This window comes from Microcebus murinus, chromosome 9 (assembly GCF_040939455.1).
Source record: "Microcebus murinus isolate Inina chromosome 9, M.murinus_Inina_mat1.0, whole genome shotgun sequence".
Classification (NCBI taxonomy): domain Eukaryota; kingdom Metazoa; phylum Chordata; class Mammalia; order Primates; family Cheirogaleidae; genus Microcebus; species Microcebus murinus.
The window spans coordinates 20,469,354-20,487,164 of NC_134112.1; the positions used below are offsets into that span (position 1 = coordinate 20,469,354).

General features: G+C 40.1%; 1 protein-coding gene across 4 annotated transcripts in view; it reads right to left on the minus strand.

Annotated features, from left to right (window-relative positions):
- AVL9 (AVL9 cell migration associated) overlaps positions 1-13,319 on the minus strand; it is a 70,747-nt gene extending 57,428 nt beyond the window's left edge. For 2 of the 4 annotated variants that reach the window (XR_012920993.1, XM_012741265.3), the window contains exon 1: positions 12,990-13,315. Coding sequence is in view for 3 of the 4 variants with exons in the window: in XM_012741265.3 (XP_012596719.1) it covers positions 12,990-13,082 (93 nt within the window). In the remaining variant the exon portion in view is untranslated. Of the gene's footprint in view, positions 1-12,989 lie in introns of all 4 variants that reach the window. The other 2 variants (XM_012741266.3, XM_076006320.1) reach the window with 2 other exon arrangements.
- Positions 13,320-17,811: the final 4,492 nt, after the last annotated feature.

The following is a 17,811-nucleotide window of genomic DNA, read 5'->3' on the forward strand; positions in this document are numbered from 1 at the left end:
TCTTTCAACTGGCTGTTCCTGAGTTGTGTCCTTTATAATAAACCGATAAATGCAAGCAAAGTGCTTTCCTTCGTCCTGTAAGTTGTTCTAGCAAATTATTGAACCTTGGAGAGGATCGTGGGAAGGTTCAAATTTTTAAGTAAGTTAGAAGTGTGGGTAGGCTAGGGATCCAAGACTGTTGACTGGCACCTGAAGTGAGGGAAGACTTGTGGTATGAGCCCTTAAATCTGTGGAGTTAATGTCAGAATAGGATTGAACTGTAGGATACCTAGTCTGTATATGAGAATCAGAGATCACGCATGGAAAACAAATAAAAAGAACCAGTTATTTCCAAACTGATGGTATATTTAAATCTCAAATTGGATATTTTTCACATTTTAAATATTGACCAAATATTCTATATGACCCCTTTCTATATGTTCACATTAATCCAGACAGGCAGACAATTCATGGCATAAAAGCCTAACAGGATTTCTCTTGGAAGTTGCCTAAGACTCTTAAATACTACTCAGTTGAATCAAAAGGCAATTTAAACAATAATGCCAATTAAATTAACCAGCACCATAGAAAGTGAAGTTAGTGTAGTAGGCTGCCTCACTGCACAACTGGGGGCGGGGGGGGGGGGCATGGGCATTGCAGTTTACACAAAACTCCCTGGAGTTCTGTAATGAAATTTATACAACTGTATATTGCAGGCCCAAGGATATGTTTAAAATCATGTATTAAGTCCCCACAGATTGAGAAACGCTTAGACTGATCTTCATCTTGTAGGGATACTATTAAATAGTAAAATTTCACAGCCAAAAATCTAAGTAAAATTTGGGGATCAAAGATGGTATCTGGTAGAGCATTAACACATACATACAATGTATGACAGATGTATCAAATGTCCCCCTAAAAGATGTTATTAAATCATAAAAATTTCAAATACCTCCATATAACAAATGTTCATGTGATCAAATCTACTTTGATTCCAATTAGTTGTAATAATTTACATACTCATATGCTCACAAAAGAAGAGAGAAAAATACCTAATTTCTTAAAAGTGAAAGCTGAATAAAGATGCTCTAATCACAAAGAACAAAAATGCTAATTTCTAAAAAATTTCTAAATGCTAAATGAACTATGCAAAAAGGGTAACACATGTTTGTCCTCCAGGAATGGCAAAAATTACCACTCCTTTTCATAGTTTACAAATCAAATTGGTGTCCTCTAGTCAGATTTCATTACTTTGTCCTGAAGGGTGGAGAAGACTGAAAAACAACAAAGAGAAACTACAAAAACAGAAGTATAATATACTACCCATGTGAACTCTTGAGTATTTCAGAAGTACCCTTTGTTCACTTTTTAACAATACACTATCCATTCCCCTCCCAGAGAACCTTATATAGCAAATGGAAGCCACAATACCCAACTATTAGCACACAAATTAAATACATCCATGGACCCCACAGAAATCCATACATGGCTTACAGATGAGAGAGCTTCCCAGTAACTCAGTCAGCTGCTCTGCCGCTTTGCACCCTTTCTAGTTATCTCGGGAATTTTTCCCCTTTCACGTAGAAGCACAAATGATTTCTTTTCTTAGTAGCCATAAAATTTTAGGCAACAAAGTCAAAGCTCTGTTGTTTTCCACTTGAAACAAAACCAAAAAACACTACACACCAAACATACCTTCTCTCAGTTATGTTTTATCTCCCAAATCTCTCAAAAAGTCAATACCACAAAACTAATGGCATTATTCCTCTTCACTTTATTACAAAGTTGGCAACAAATCACTGTATTTGTCAACTGTTGATTTTTGAAACAGCTGTGCTTAACATGCCTATCGTATTTTATAGTTTCATGAGTGCACTAGATGCTCAGAAAAATAAAGGCTGTATTATAAAGTAAAATGGCACTATTGAGACTTACCAATTAAAAAGACATTTGTTTTTAAATTAAATGGAAATAGTTTCTTAGTTTAAAGCATTTGTTTTTATATATTTAAGTGAATAATTCTTTTTTTCCCCAAGAATTAAAGAATTATTTTATATTCCTTTACTTAAGATGGGGTACTTGGATGATGAACAGGAAGATAGATGACATGTATTTTGCTTAAGTATAGAAAATTTTTTTATGTAACTGTGAATTCCACTACAATGAAACTAGAATCATACCATCACTCTATGATATAAAAGAACATGACTTTTTTTTTTTTTTTTTTTGAGACAGAGCCTCATTTTGTTGCCCAGGCTAGGGTGAGTGCTGTGATGTCAGCCTAGCTCACAGCAACCTCAAACTCCTGGGCTCAAGCAATCCTGCTGCCTCAGCCTCCCAAGTAGCTGGGACTACAGGCATGCGCCACAATGCCTGGCTTATTTTTTCTATTTATATTAGTTGGCCAATTAATTTCTTTCTATTTATAGCAGAGACGGGGGTCTCGCTATTGCTCAGGCTGGTTTCGATCTCCTGACCTCAAGCAATCCGCCCGCCTCAGCCTCCCAGAGTGCTAGCATTATAGGCGTGAGCCACGGCACTCAGTCAAGAACATGACATTTTGCTGGTGTCAATAAAACTACATCAGATGAAGGAAGCTAATTTTCATGCTAAATGTATTTGAGGCACTAAAATTAAGACTTCATTGGCTGGGCGCAGTGTGGCTCATGCCTGTAATCCTAGCTCTCTGGGAGGCCGAGGTGGGCAGATTGCTGGAGGTCGGGAGTTCGAAACCAGCCTGAGCAAGAGCAAGACCCCATCTCTACTATAAATAGAAAGAAATTAATTGGCCGGCTAATATATATACAGAAAAAAAAGACTTCATCATTCTGTTTTCCTACTTTAAGATCAATGGAACTTTACATGACTATACATGTTTATTAACATGAAATAATGCATATACATAGCCAATTAAAGATTTTATAGAATTAAAAAAAAACACTATCACTATTTTAGTGTTACAATAACATTGAGAAATAATTGCTAATATCTCCATCTCTTTCTCTGACTATCCAAAGTCCAGTCGAGTCAGAGGCATGTGCAAAACACTCTATGTTAAATGAAGAATGTCACAGTACAATGAGTGACATTTGCTATGAAGAGTCACCCAAACTAACTTAAATTGTGTTTAGTAAGTTATCTCAAAACTCATTTTAATAAAATTTTCATTAAAAAATGGCTAAAATCAGCCAAGTGCAGTGGCTCACACCTGTAAGGTGGATTGTTTGAGCTCAGGAGTTGAAGACCAGCCTGAGCAAGAGCAAGACCCTATCTCTACTAAAAACAGAAAGAAGTTAGCTAGACAACTAAAAATATATATATAGAAAAAATTAGCCGGGCATGGTGGCACATGCCTGTAATCCCCACTACTTGGGAGGCTGAGGCAGAGGAGGATCGCTTGAGCCCAGGAGTTTGAGGTTGTTGTGAGCTATGCTGACACCACAGCACTCACTCTAGCCTGGGCAACAGAGTGAGCCTCTGTCTCAAAAAAAAAAAAAAAAAAAAAAAGAAGGCTAAATTGAATCTCTATACTTAAAAGGTGCAAAGATTTAGACACAAGGATGTTCTCTGCAACACTATTCAAAATAGTGAAAAACTGGAATGTCACCTAAGCGTTTAAAAAGGCAAATAACAGTATTTCTATAAAGCAAAATACTATTTAGTGATTTTAAAACATGGTAATTCAATATTTATTAAAATGGAAAATATTAATGGCATATTGTTATATGAAAAAGGCAGACCATATACTTGATCACCATATGATGCATTCTTGGAAAAAAATAGATGCATAGACAAATTGGAGAGATATTCATCAAGGTGTTAAAAAGAATGGATCTGTCTAGGACACAGGATTTTTTGGGTGTTAGTCTTCTTTATTTCTTTTCTATCTTTTCTCACTTTTCTACAACAGTGAGTGTATTTTGTAAGTAGGAAGCAAAGGTCCCCAGAGAATATAGGCATTTAACCAACTTGAGCAATCAACCTGTTTTTGAGGCCTGTGGCTACTCAGCTAGCTAAAACTAGCCCTCCTTAACAGACCCTGGCAGCCTACTGATAAACTCAAGTGAACGTTCCTCAAATTCTCATTACCGTAATAGGCAACTTATGTGTGAGCAAGATGAACCACACGTGTGTAAAGGAAAATTATGCCCCTACATGTGATGACATCTTTTTCTTTTTCTATTACCCCATAAAAACCCCATGTCACTTTCGCTCAGGGAGACATGACTTAGCAGAATATTCTCTGCCAGTGCTCACCTCACTTGCTGCAAGTGATTAAAACTACTGATCAAGACCTGCATCCTTGTGGAAAGTCATTTGTTATTTGCTAGGTGATCGAACCCCATCATTCAGGTAACAAATGTTACTTCTGATCATAAGTGTTATTTTGAAAAATAGCTGGAATATGATTTTAAAACTGTCAAAAGTATCAGCATAAATAACATCCTCTAGAAATATCCTAGGGAGAACCTGAGTTTTTAATCTGATGGCATCTTAACCAAATACAATAGGACCCATTTTACTTGAAATTATTATTATTATTATTTTGTGACAGAGTCTCGCTTTGCTGCCTAGGCTAGAGTGAGTGCCGTGGCGTTAGCCTAGCTCACAGCAACCTCAAACTCCTGGGCTCAAGCAATCCTTCTGCCTCAGCCTCCCAAGTAGCTGGGACTACAGGCTGCGCCGCCATGTCTGGCTAATTTTTTCTATATATATTAGTTGGCCAATTAATTTCTTTCTATTTATAGTAGAGACAGGGTCTTGCTCTTGCTCAGGCTGGTTTCGAACTCCTGACCTCGATCAATCCGCCCACCTCGGCCTCCCAGAGAGCTAGGATTACAGGCGTGAGTCACAGCGCCCGGCCTTGAAATTATTAAATAGGTAAGTAGACTCCTCTCCCTATGTCTTCATCTTCCTCTTGTAGTGTCCATCTCTACTAGACCAGGGCCCTTCTGCACTCTTCCCTTTGGCAAAGTCTATGCTTAGCAAAATCACATTAATGAATCACATTAATGATATGAAAGAGAAGCTTACCCATGGGTATAAGTATTTTATAAGGAACCAAAGTCTTAAACCAAAAAAAGAAAATTAGACACTTTCTAGCTAACTAGGAGGAATCATAATAGGACAAAAGAATCTTCCTGATATTTCTAAATTTCCATTACATAAGTTGACACTCACTCTGCTTGGCCAAAGCTTGAGTGAAAACGATTCTAGTGTTCTAAGTGTTAATATTGTAGGTCTGCTATATCAGAGATGTTCATAGTTTCAGCATATACAAAAAGCATGGCCAAAATCAAGAAAACCCTCCTTTAAAATATTAAATTTTAAGAAATAAAATTGTGGAGGGCCAGAAAATGTAATCTTGTTTTAGAACAAAGTTTCTCTAAAACTAGCAGCTAAAAAGAATCTAAAATGTTATTCTTCTCTAACCTGTAACCCTCCAGTTTTGTTCTTTCTGCCCCAAAGAACTACTTAATTCAACAAGATTCAAATAATACGCCTGAATGTTTCATTATTGTCACCACAGGATTCCATTAATAGCAGGTGCCAAAACAACAGGCTTGTCAGTGAGCCATCTGTCACCAAAACCTGAATCAGTCAGGGCTTGAGTATAGCTGTATCGCCCTAATATGAATTAACCCCCTTAATCTCAACCCACCTCTGAACTTGCAATGCAACTATATGCTACCCATGGAGACTTTCCCGTGATGAGTGCACTCAGGCCAACAGGAAAATCTGCCATTCTCTTCATTGCTTCTGGTTGTTTATTCAGTAGGTGGAACTAGTGTTAACACTTCTTTTTTAAGAAGTACAGTCTGCTAAAACCAGTTTATTTAAGACTTGAAACTGCTAGCTATTTATGCAAAATAATAAACTATCAGAAAAGTAGTAAAAAATCAAGTAATTATACTTTATAATGTCACTTTGGAAAATAACTATTCCCTATTGAGTGTTTAAAAAATTCTAACCTGTTTAGGAAAGAACCAGTTTATCTGGTATACATTTGAATATATTATTTAGCAAAAATTTACGCTAATCTGACAAATATGGTTTATGTATTGGAACAACAAAACCCTGGAATACACAATCCATAACAATCAAATTTACTATAGAGGTGTACATAAATTATTTCATGTCAAAGAGTCTAATTTCAGTTAAGTTTCAAAGGAAGAAGCATCTTTTGTTAAATGCTAAATTAAAAAAAAAATTCAGGAAAAACATTTGAACTGGGTAAATATTTCAAAACTATTTTAAATATCCTGGCAGTACTTTGAATCACTTAAAATGTTGTAAATGTTAATGGTATCAGTAAACTATAATAGAAAAAGCACAACTAGAAACTAACATGTTATCTACAGAAGAAATCACTCTCATAGTTACCAAAAAAAAAAGTGAAAAAAAAAAATCAAATGATAATGTTAATATATGGTCATTTAAAATACATCTTGAAGACTTCAAACACAGAAGTGCAGGAAACAAGATTAACAAACATCTATGACAAACCTTGTTTTTGGGTCTTCAACATAACAGTATGAGAAGACACCTTTCATTTTGTGGTCCATGTGAAGAAATGACAAAGAAAGTTACCGAGCTTAACCAAGCAAACTGCTGAAAGGCACTACTTTTAAACAAAGGTTTTACTTCAGCTTGCTTGAATCTAAAAGTTGCAAATTATAACCAAGTATGGGAATTTCTGTAATGAATAATCTCAGTGCATGGAAAGAACTGGTGATCAACATGACCCACAGCAATTCTGAATACTAGGAAGAGCAGGCCCCTCACACGAGTTAAAACTATGTGAAGTCAGAGTCACAATTCACTGAACCATGCACTTTTAATCCTGTACACCTGGAAGTAAACTCTTAAAAGGGACAAGCAGTTGATTAATCCATCTTACATAATTATAATTACAGCCTCTGAAAACATTTTATACTAGGTAAAAAAACAGCCATCTCTAGAACAGTTATTCTGTTTAAGACTTATCCGCACATAAATACACTCTTTCTAAAAATGAAATGCATTTGGATTATGAAGGGTTAAGAAAGTAGAGTGCACACATCTGGTGTGGTGGCTCAGTCCTATAAGCCTAGCACTCTGGGAGGCCGAGGCAGGCGAATTGCTTGAGGTCAGGAGTTCGAAACCAGCCTGAGCAAGAGCGAGACCCCCCCCTTCCCCCCTCCCCGTCTCTACTAAAAATAGAAAGAAATTGGCCAACTCAAAATATACAGAAAAAACTAGTTGGGCATGGCGGCGTAAGCCTGTAGTCCCAGCTACTCTGCAGGCTGAGGCAGGAGGATCACTTGAGCCCAGAAGTCTGAGGTTGCTGTGAACTAGGCTGACACCACAGTACTCTAGCCTGGGCAACAGAGTGAGACCCTGTGTCAAAAAAAACCAACATATACATACATAATGAGTGAGATGTGCACCATCTGGGGGATGGTCATGATGGAGACTCAGACTTTTGGGGGGAGGGGGGAAATGGGCATTTATTGAAACCTTAAAATCTGTACCCCCATAATATGCCAAAATAAAAAAAAATTAAAAAAAAAAGTTAATATCAAAACTGAAAAAAAAAAACAACAACTAATATAACATATATATTGGAAATTTTAGTATATTTGCTTTTATAATACTCCTCTCTATCTAGTAAAAATCAACATTGTTCTTAACATTTTATAAAAACTAAGACTACTAAATAGGGAAAAAATAGGGTAACCCAAAAGGAGAAATATGTACTTGAACAAATTATGTTTCCATCTTTTCCAATACTATTATATATCCATTGAACATCCTGGTCCAGCTAGATGAACTACCATGAATTTATACAAATAATGTCTCCAGCAAAAGTTTCATTGTTTTTGACTGAATTGACACGTCAAATTTATCAACTAACCCAATGTGAGGCTGATCTGCCTGCCTCGGCCTCCCAGAGTGCTATAGGGTGTCTTCTTGAGGAATAATAAATGTAAGATCCTGGTTTATTTTCGGGGAAACACTGAAGTTGGTTGGATAGATGACATGATGATTTCTGGAGTCTAAAGAAGAGTTACAGTTGGGTGAGTGAATCGTCTGAAAAACTTTCATTGGAAGCAAGGTACTAGCTAAGTTGTGTTGAGGGGCTGCTAGCACAGCCAGTCAGAAAACCGCAGGTAAATGAAAGATTGGGGCACTCTAGCCCCGGCAACAAAGTGTGACTCTATCTCAAAAAAATAAAAGACACCCTAGGGCTTATTTTCAGGGGATGTGTCAAAGCCTCAGCTTGCAGCACAGGATGGCCAGGACCTGACACGGGGAACTGACCTTGCTGGTGGGGCTGCCCGCACCTTTCCGGTCGGTTACATCTGGGATAGTAGCTGTCATGATGGGGCAGATGAGAAGGACGGCTCATCTTCTTTACCGCTCCTAGACGAAATGCATGGGTTGTGCAGATACGCTGCGTAGCCATGCCCATCACTAGGTCTTATTTTTGGGGTAGGGCTTATATTGCACAAATGCTTAGAAATCCTGCTACGGCTTATTTTATGGGTAGGTCTTATTTTCGGGGAAACACAGTAGTCAAAGTTCATATAGGGTAAAGAAAAGGAAAAAAAAAGATCCATTTAAATTATAAATGTTTGACTCTTGCAAAAGCTACAGAATACGCAACAGAGGCTACACGAGGTAGCTTATGCCTGTAATCCCTTTGGGAGACCAAGATGAGAATATCGCCTGAGGCTGAGTTTGAGACCAGCCTGGACAACACAGCCAGACCCTATATCTACAAAAAATAAAATTAGCCAGGTTTGGTGATACATGCCTGTAAGTCCTAGCTACTTGGGAGCCTGAGGGGGGAGGATTGCTTGAACCCAGGAGTTCGAGGTCATAGTAAGCTATGATCATACCACTGTACTCCTAGGCAAAAGAGCAAGATCCTGTCTCTTAAAAAAATAAAAAAAAATTGGCCTGGCGTGGTGGCTCACGCCTGTAATCCTAGCACTCTGGGAGGCTGAGGTGGGCGGGTTGCTTGAAGTCAGGAGTTCGAAACCAGCCTGAGCAAGAGCGAGACCCCGTCTGTACTAAAAATAGAAAGAAATTAATTGACCAACTAATATATATATAAAAAATTAGCCGGGCATGGTGGTACATGCCTGTAGTCCCAGCTACTTGGGAGGCTGAGGCAGCAGGATTGCTTGAGCTCAGAAGTTTGAGGCTGCTGTGAGCTAGGCTGATGCCACTGCACTCACTCTAGCTTGGGCAACAAAGCAAGACTCTGCCTCAAAAATAAATAAATAAAATAAAAAACCCAATAGATCAATCTAAAAATCACTTCTTTTTACTCACTGTGCATTTTGACTTTAGCTATATAGCACATTCTCACCTCTGATTTGTAAAACCAGGTTCTTAGTGCTTCACTTTCTGCTACAGTGCAAGAGAGGCAGGTGTAATTTTAAAAATCTGCAATGGGAGTTTGAGTTTGCAGTGAGCTATGATGATGCCATTGCACTCTTTTTAGCCTGGGCAACAGAGTGAGATCCTGTCTCAAAAAAAAATAAAAGGTACAATACAAAAGCAAGCCACTTTGAGCACCTGAAAAAATCCCCACCCCATATTTGGTTTCTCATCTTTCATTGTACTGTGACAGAACTGTGCATTTTCTTCTATCAGTAACCCATACTCAATAAGTATATTTATTGAAAAAAAATTGCCATTGTCTCTGTGAAGCATCATTTGGATTATTAAAAATCCAGCAATGACAACAAAAAACAAGGCATGTATTTTTTTCCTACTAAATGCCTGCAACCTAAAAGTGCTATTAAAAAAAGAGATGTATACTGTTTAACAGGTATAAGTTTTTGTTGGGAATGATGAAAAAGGTGTGAGTATAGATAGTGGTGATGGTTACACAACATTGTGAACCTATTTAATGTCACTGAATCATACACTTCCAAATGATTAAAATGATAAATACTATGTTATGTATTTTTAAAAAAGCAGACATGTCATTATAATGAATAGGGACATCTGGGTTTCAATGTTAGCCCCAAACTAGGCATGCTCAAGTCACTTAACCTTTCGGGGCTTCAGTTTAGTCATCTGGAAATTTAAGGGAGTTGGAGTGGATGATGTCTAAGGATTTCTGCCATGTCTAAAATTCCTATGAAGAATCTGGTAGGGGAAACTGAGGCAAAAAAAATTGGGCAATTTGGAATTGCTGGAGGTCACAGGGGCTAGGATGCCAAGACATCATCCAGATCTCCTCACTCCCAGCACAGTGTTCATTTTACAAAACCAGTCACCTTGACCTCAGTGTTGAAGGCAAAAGCCAAACAAATCCAGAGAAATGCCACAGCACCCAGCATGCTACTTTAGCCCAAAGTGCCTCTTTTATCTTACAATCTGTTGTACAGTTTTCTTTTTTTTTTTTTTTTGAGACAGAGTCTCGCTTTGTTGCCCAGGCTAGAGTGAGTGCCATGGCGTCCTAGCTCACAGCAACCTCAAACTCCTGGGCTCGAGTGATCCTTCTGCCTCAGCCTCCCGGGTAGCTGGGACTACAGGCATGTGCCACCATGCCCGGCTAATTTTTTATATATATATCAGTTGGCCAATTAATTTCTTTCTATTTATAGTAGAGACGGGGTCTCGCTCTTGCTCAGGCTGGTTTTGAACTCCTGACCTTGAGCAATCCGCCCGCCTCGGCCTCCCAAGAGCTAGGATTACAGGCGTGAGCCACAGCGCCCGGCCTTGTTGTACAGTTTTCTTTAATTTCAAAGCAGTATTGCATTTTGTTTCATAAAGCAAATACTTTTTCCTTTCTGGAAATATAAATATTATTTTCACCAATAAAACAGGTAGAAAATACAATTAATCTTAACTTTAGATGACAGCAAAAATTAAGCTATTTTATTCTATCTCCTACCAATATAGGTATCTTCTTATTTCTTGTCCAAAGCTCCTCCATTAGGTTTGGTTCTGAAGTGGGCTTTCATCTCTTACTCTACTCTGAGAGACTCCTAAAGTGCCAAAGCCAAATAAAAACATATGGCACCGGAAGCAATTGTAGGTCCGACTCCAGGACTGTTTTGTAGTGTCACCTCAGCAAGATCACTTTACTTCCTCCAAGTTTCAATTACTTCATCCACATCCACAGAAAGTTATAAAGTGACTACCATGTTCACCTATGTGAAGTTTTAAAGCATTAAAAATCTAATGATGAGGCAGGATGTCTCACACCTATAATCCTAGCACTATGGGAGACCAAGGTGGGAGGACTGCTTGAGCTCAGGAGTTTGAGACCAGCCTGAGCAAGACTGAGACCCCTGTCTCTACTAAAAATAGAAACAGTAACCAGGCATGGGGGCACACGCCTGTAGTCCCAGCTACTTGGGACGTTGAGGCAGGAGGATCGCTTGACCCCAGTGAGCTGTGACGGCATCACTGCACTCTACCCAGGACAACAGAATGAGACTCTGTCTCAAAAAAAAAACAACAACAAAAAACTAATAATAATGAATACTATGTTTGCATGCCATGGCACAATCTCAAATACCTATTCTCTTTATAGGGCCACATTTTATAAAACTTATATTCTACTGCTGCTGGATGGAATTCTTTTAGTAACACACTGAATAATGCTACTTTCTCCTTGGTGTCTTTCTATACTATTTTTACGCGAGGAAAGAGGAATATATTTTAAAGAAGTCTTTAAAACACAAACGAACACAACCACATTTCCATTTCCTTCATCACGTATTATCCTTTATCAAACTTAATTTTTGCCAATAAGTCTTGTAAAATGTTACATTTTCTATGAAATGCAAGAAATCAAACGCTTATTACCTAGTGGTAGCAATCAGTATTTTTTTTTTTTTTTTTTTGAGACAGAGCCTCACTTTGTTGCCCAGGCTTGGGTGAGTGCCATGATGTTAGCCTAGCTCACAGCAACCTCAAACTCCTGGGCTCAAGCGATCCTCCTGCCTCAGCCTCCCATGAGTACCTTGGAACTACAGGCATGCGCCACCATGCCCGGCTAATTTTTTCTATACATTTTTAGTTGGCCAATTAATTTCTTTCTATTTTTTTAGTAAAGACAGGGTCTCACTCTTGCTCAGACTGGTTTCGAACTTCTGACCTAGAGCAATCCACCCGCTTCGGCCTCCCAGAGTGTTAGGATTATAGGCGTGAGCCACCGCGCCCTGCCACAATCAGTATTTTTAATGCCTTAAAAAAGTATTTCAATTTACTGCTCATTATGACATCACTGCCTTCCAGTGTTTGCTTGCTCATTAAATAATCCTGTTTCTATTCTGTTCTCTTGCCTTCAATACACAGATTAGAAATGCTCCATTTCAGATGCTGGGTTAAAGATTCAGCGAAGCTGCTGAAAAATGCCTGTCTGCACATTTTGCTCACTTTCTCTTACTGCAGTGGATCTGGAGAGGTCTCTCACCAAAAGGCAAGATCTGCCGAAGATCATATAGAAACACTAAGGCCCAATGGGAAGGGGGAGCCAGGGTCAATCGACAACCCTAACGCGACAGATTCTAAGGCTTCCATCAGATAAACAAAGGAAGATGATTTTCCTAGGGCGCCCACATGTGCTTCAACCTACTTGAGGCATCTGTGTGTAAGCCCATTGAGCTCACTGTCTTGAAAACGGAGTCCAAGTGCTGAATTTTTCTAAAGACTCCTATTATAATAGGTGGACACAGTGACGGACGGGGAAGAGATCGTAGATTCCTTCCTCCCATTCCACCAAAGGAGAACTTAAAAACCCACAACCCACACAAACCCACCAGCTCCTCCGCTATTCATTCGACAGTTTTCAGGGGCAGAAGAAGAGGGCGTGGGGGGCTGGGCTTCAGGTGGGGCGAGAGCAAGGAGCTGGAAAGGAGTCAAGTTCAGAGGCGAAGGGTCGCGGGAGCCGTGGGGAGGACGGAGAGACGCGAGCGGAGCCGAGCAAGAGGGCAGGGGGCGTCGGGCGGGGGCGAACGCCCGAACGGCGGGGGTGGGCGCAGGCCCTTCCTCACCTGGCAGCCCTTCTTGTGGTGAAAGCCGACTACCACGATGTGCAGGACCGGCCCCCGGGGGGCGCCGTCGCCGCCCCGCCCGGCCTTCTCCATGGGCTGCCGCCGCCGCGGGTCCGCACGACCCCTTCAACCACCGAGGGCGGCGGGCCTGAGCGAGGGCGGAGGGCAGCGGACTTCAGGTGTCAGCGAGGGCGCCGCATGAGGGCGGCGCAGGGAGCCAGGAGGAGGCAGAGCAGCTCCCGCAGCTCCCCGCAGCCGCCAGGGCCGCGGCAGCTCTTCCCTCATCCGCTTCCGCAGCTTCCGGGCTGTCACCTGACGCGGCGGCCGCCGCGGGCGAGGCGAAGCGGGGCGGGGCGGGGCCGGAGGGACCTGACGGGGCGGGGCCTGAGGGGCAGGGCTGGCGCCTGGGAGAGCCGGGCGGGGCTGAGGGAGGAGAGGTGAGAGGGCCGGGTTGGGGGGAAGGGGCGGGACGGGGCGCGGCAGAACCCGGGCGTCTGAGTGGGCTGGGTTGGGCAGGGGCTGGGTCGACGGGACCCGACCGGGAAAAGCGCTCTTTGCTTTTTGCTCCACCGGCTGTCCCAAAGAGCTTCCTCCTCCTTTGCCCTCTCTTTTTCCTCCTCCAAATCTCTGCCTCTTCTCTCAGTTCTCCTTTTCCCACATCTTTTCTGTTCGCTCTCCGAGTGTTCAATACCTTCACTTCCTTTCCTTCACCTCTGAGGCCTAGGGTGCCTCTGCCCTTACTCTTAAATATTTCATAACGTGGAGGCACATTTGGTGAAGTTGTATATCTGTGTGTTTAACCTTTAAATTACTTGATTACCGGAGATTTCTCTTTTGGTTCATTTAGAGATTCCCCCCTCTCGTCGAAATGTTATGTATAGGAGTTTGGAAGCGATTTAAGGATCTTCTTGATAATGAAGGAAGTATGCATGAAGACCTGGTGAAATGATTATTCTAGACATGCCTTTTTAAAAGAATATTATTTTCATTCCTTGTTTTTGAGACAGAGTCCCACTGTGTTGCCGGGGCTAGAGTGAGTGCCGTGGTGTCAGCCTAGCTCACAGCAACCTCAAACTCCTGGGCTCAAGCGATCCTCCTGCTTCAACCTCCCAGTAGCTGGGATTTCCTCAGCTTCCCCAGTAGCTGAGATTACAGGCTTGCGCCACCACGCCCAGGTAATTTTGTTTGTTTGTTTCTATTTTTAGTTGCTGGGCTCGTTTTTTTTTTTTTTTTTGGTCTATTTTTAGTAGAGATGGGGGGGTGGTCTCCCTGGTGCTCAGGTTGGTCTCAAAGTCCTGAGCTCTAGCAATCCTCCCGCCTTAGCCTCTCAGAGTGCTAAGATTTTTTTCTTTTTTTTAAAAAGCAATGAGTCTCATGTCAATTTAAAGTGAATAATAGAAGTACTAACCCATTTAACAAGTCTTATCCAGGGCAGTTTTGGAATAAACTAAAGGATAGATTCCTGTTTCAAATAGAATTTGAGGTTACTACAATAACTGGCTGTGAAGTTTACCATTACTAGTTGCATATCCCTTAGTTTAGACAACCGTAACATTTTATATTTTCTACTTCTGGTATGGAAATGTAAGGAGCTCCATTCTTTTTTTTTGAGACAAGGTTCTCTATCACCCAGCCTAGAGTGCAGTGTCATCATCATACCTCACAGCAACCTCAAACTCTTGGGCTCAAGTGATCCTCCTGCCTCAGCTTCTCAAGAAGCTGAGACTATGGGCACAGGCCACCACGCTCAGCTAACTTTTCTATTTTTTGTAGGGTTCTCTTTCTTGCTTCTTGCTCAGGCAGGTCTCAAATTCCTGGCCTCAAGTGATCCACCTGGGCCTCTGGGAATGCTAAAATTATAGGCATGAGCCACCGCCAGGAGCTCCATTCTAATCTAAGCATACTGAGAAAAACAGTAGGCTTCCTAAATCAAACTTAGTTTCTATTATTCAGTAGAACTGCTTTAATGTTAATGTCAATGAAAAAAACCCAAACTCTGTAAAATAATATAAACAGGTTTTTTCTGAGCCAAATATGTGCACAGTGGCCCAGAGAGCCATGCCCAAGAAGCCTTGAGCAAAAAGTCTCACGGAGGGTGGGTTACAGTTTGGCTTTATAAATTTCATGGGAGAGAGGAATTATGTGTTAAGTCATAATCAATACATGGAAGGTATATATTGATTTGGCCTGGAAAGGTGGGACATTTCAGAGTGGGGAATTACATGTTATAGGTGGGTTGAAAGATTCTTTGATTTGTATTTGGTTGAAGAAAGGAAGTTTTGCCTAAAGGCTTGGAATGTTTTAAGATAAGAGAGTCTGTTAATCAGAGACAAGTCAAGGACCATATACCCAGAATCACATGACTTGTTATGTAAATTGATGATCTGCAGGTGTAGTTTAAGCATTGCCTTATAGAGCCTTAGGCCTGCTAATGAGCTACAAAGGATATCTCCATGAAGGGAAGGGGGCATGAGGAGGAACATCTGATCTCCCTTCTCATGGCCAGCAGCTCAGCTTTAGGGTATTTCTGGGGTCCCCTTGGCTGAGAGGGGGTCCATGCAGTCCGCGGGGAAGGGGGTGGGGGCTTAAGATTTTATTTTAGTTTACACTAATAAGAATACTATAGAAAAATTTTAAGATGTTACTATCCATTTCTATATTATAAAACTCTTGACATTGGCTCAGAACTGTGTGTGAATCTATACTATTCCCTGTATGCAGAATATATTAACTATTTTCTTGTTATGTTAACTGTCTGATATGTCAACTGCTTGATGTGTTAAGTATTTTCTTGATATAACCTGTATTGATATTTTCCACAAGTGACATAGCTAAAATGAAAGTCTACTTGAACACCTTTTTTAAAATTTAAGGACAGGGCATCTTAGAACTCTGTATTTACAGTGAACACCAATTGTTTAATTCATTGTCTAGGAGACCCAGTAACAGCTTTGTAAAAATCTGTGTTACTTTCCATTCTAGAGCTTTAAAGTAAGATTAAAATATCTATTCACAACTATTATGTTCCTTAAATGTTTTAAAAAATATATCATTCGAAATAATGCTATAAACAAACATACCAGGAAAATTTGGAGAGAAAGTAAGCAAGAGAATTTCCAGGAGTTTTTTCATCTCATATAGTCTGGCCCATTTAACAGTTCAGAATGACAACTCTTTAAAAAAATTTTTTTTTTTTATAGATGGGGTCTTGCTATATTGCCTAGGCTGGCCTAGATCCTTTGTCCTAGGCTTAAAGGATCCTCCTACCTCAGCCTCCCGAGTAGCTGGGACTATAGACACTTACCACTGCACCTGGATATGTTACTTTTTAAATGAGTTGTATTAATATAGAATAAATTCATCAATAAGATACTGTCCACAAGAACAAATATCTATTGGGAAAATAATAAAATTTCTCTTTTGTTTTAAAAAGTGTTGGAGCCCGGCACAGTGGCTCGTGCCTGTAATCCTAGCACTCTGGGAGGCCGAGGTGGGAGGATTATTTGAACTCAGGAGTTTGAGACCAGCCTGAGGAAAAGTGAGACCCCTGTTTCTACTAAAAATAGAAAAATTAGCTGGGTGTGGTGGCACATGCCTATAGTTTCAGCTACTGTGGAGGCTGAGGCAGGAGGATCTCTTGAGCCCAGGAGTTTGAGGATGCTGTGAGCTAGGCTGATGCCATGGCACTCTAGTCCGGGCAACAAAGTGAGACTCTGTCTCAAGAAAACAACAACAAAAAACCTAAAAAGTGTTGGAAGGAGATTATCAAGATTGGAAACACCAATTTGAGATAACTGTATACTTTCTCAAGATGATTTTGAAAGGAAACTTTTAGTCGTATTTATATGATGACATTTAAATTATAAATGCCTTTCTGAAGACAGTACATTGAAGAGCCTCGTCTAGTTACATTTTATGATAAATTATACATTATATTTTATGTCTGCTCTGTAAAGAAGAGCTAAAGGTAGAAAAGTCCTTGAGACATAGAGATAGGACGTATTTTCAAGTTCATTAAAAATGAACTCCTCATCTGCAATTGGCCTGTTGTTCCATTTTGTGTCTTGCCTCAGGAAAGAACACAGTAAAATAAAACCACTCCCTTCCTGCAATCTCCATTAATTCTACTGTGTAAATGAACTATATTTAGCTCCTTTTTCAGAGTCTAAAGAGACTTTCTTTATTCTTTGTTAGTGGCATTGAACATTGCTAATGTTCATTCTGTTCTTGTAATGGAAAACTTAAGGCATTGACTTTCTTAAAGTATATTTTTCTTATTTTTTAGCTCTATCAAGTAATAACAATGTCTTGTATTTGGCCCATATTCTCATTTTGGTATGGTGAAAATAAAACAGGAATAGGGATAGAAAAGGAAAACCAGTAAAAGAAAAGAAAGGGCTTCACAAACAAATTTGGCACTACTTTGTATTTAGAACCCTATGAAGATTAAGGAAAATGAATGAAATAGTGAGAATCAATTCAAAGAATACTCATTACACTCTACAGCCTGGAAATGTGGTAGGCAAAGTGCATTAAAGAAAAAAAATTGCTGCCTTAAAGTGGCTTATGTCTGGTTATAAAAAAAGATAAATGTGAAACCAGGTAGCAATGCTAGCTTTCTGTAGCTTTATCATGTTAAGTATTAGGAAACAAAGATAAGCAGTAATAGCTCACATTTATAGGGCTTACTGAGGGGGCCACTGGTGCAGTGGATAATACATCTGACTATGGATCAGAAGATTCTGAGAGGGCTATGTGGCAGGTCCTATGCTAATCACTTTCCATGGATTATCTCATTTAATCTTCACAATAACCTTATGAG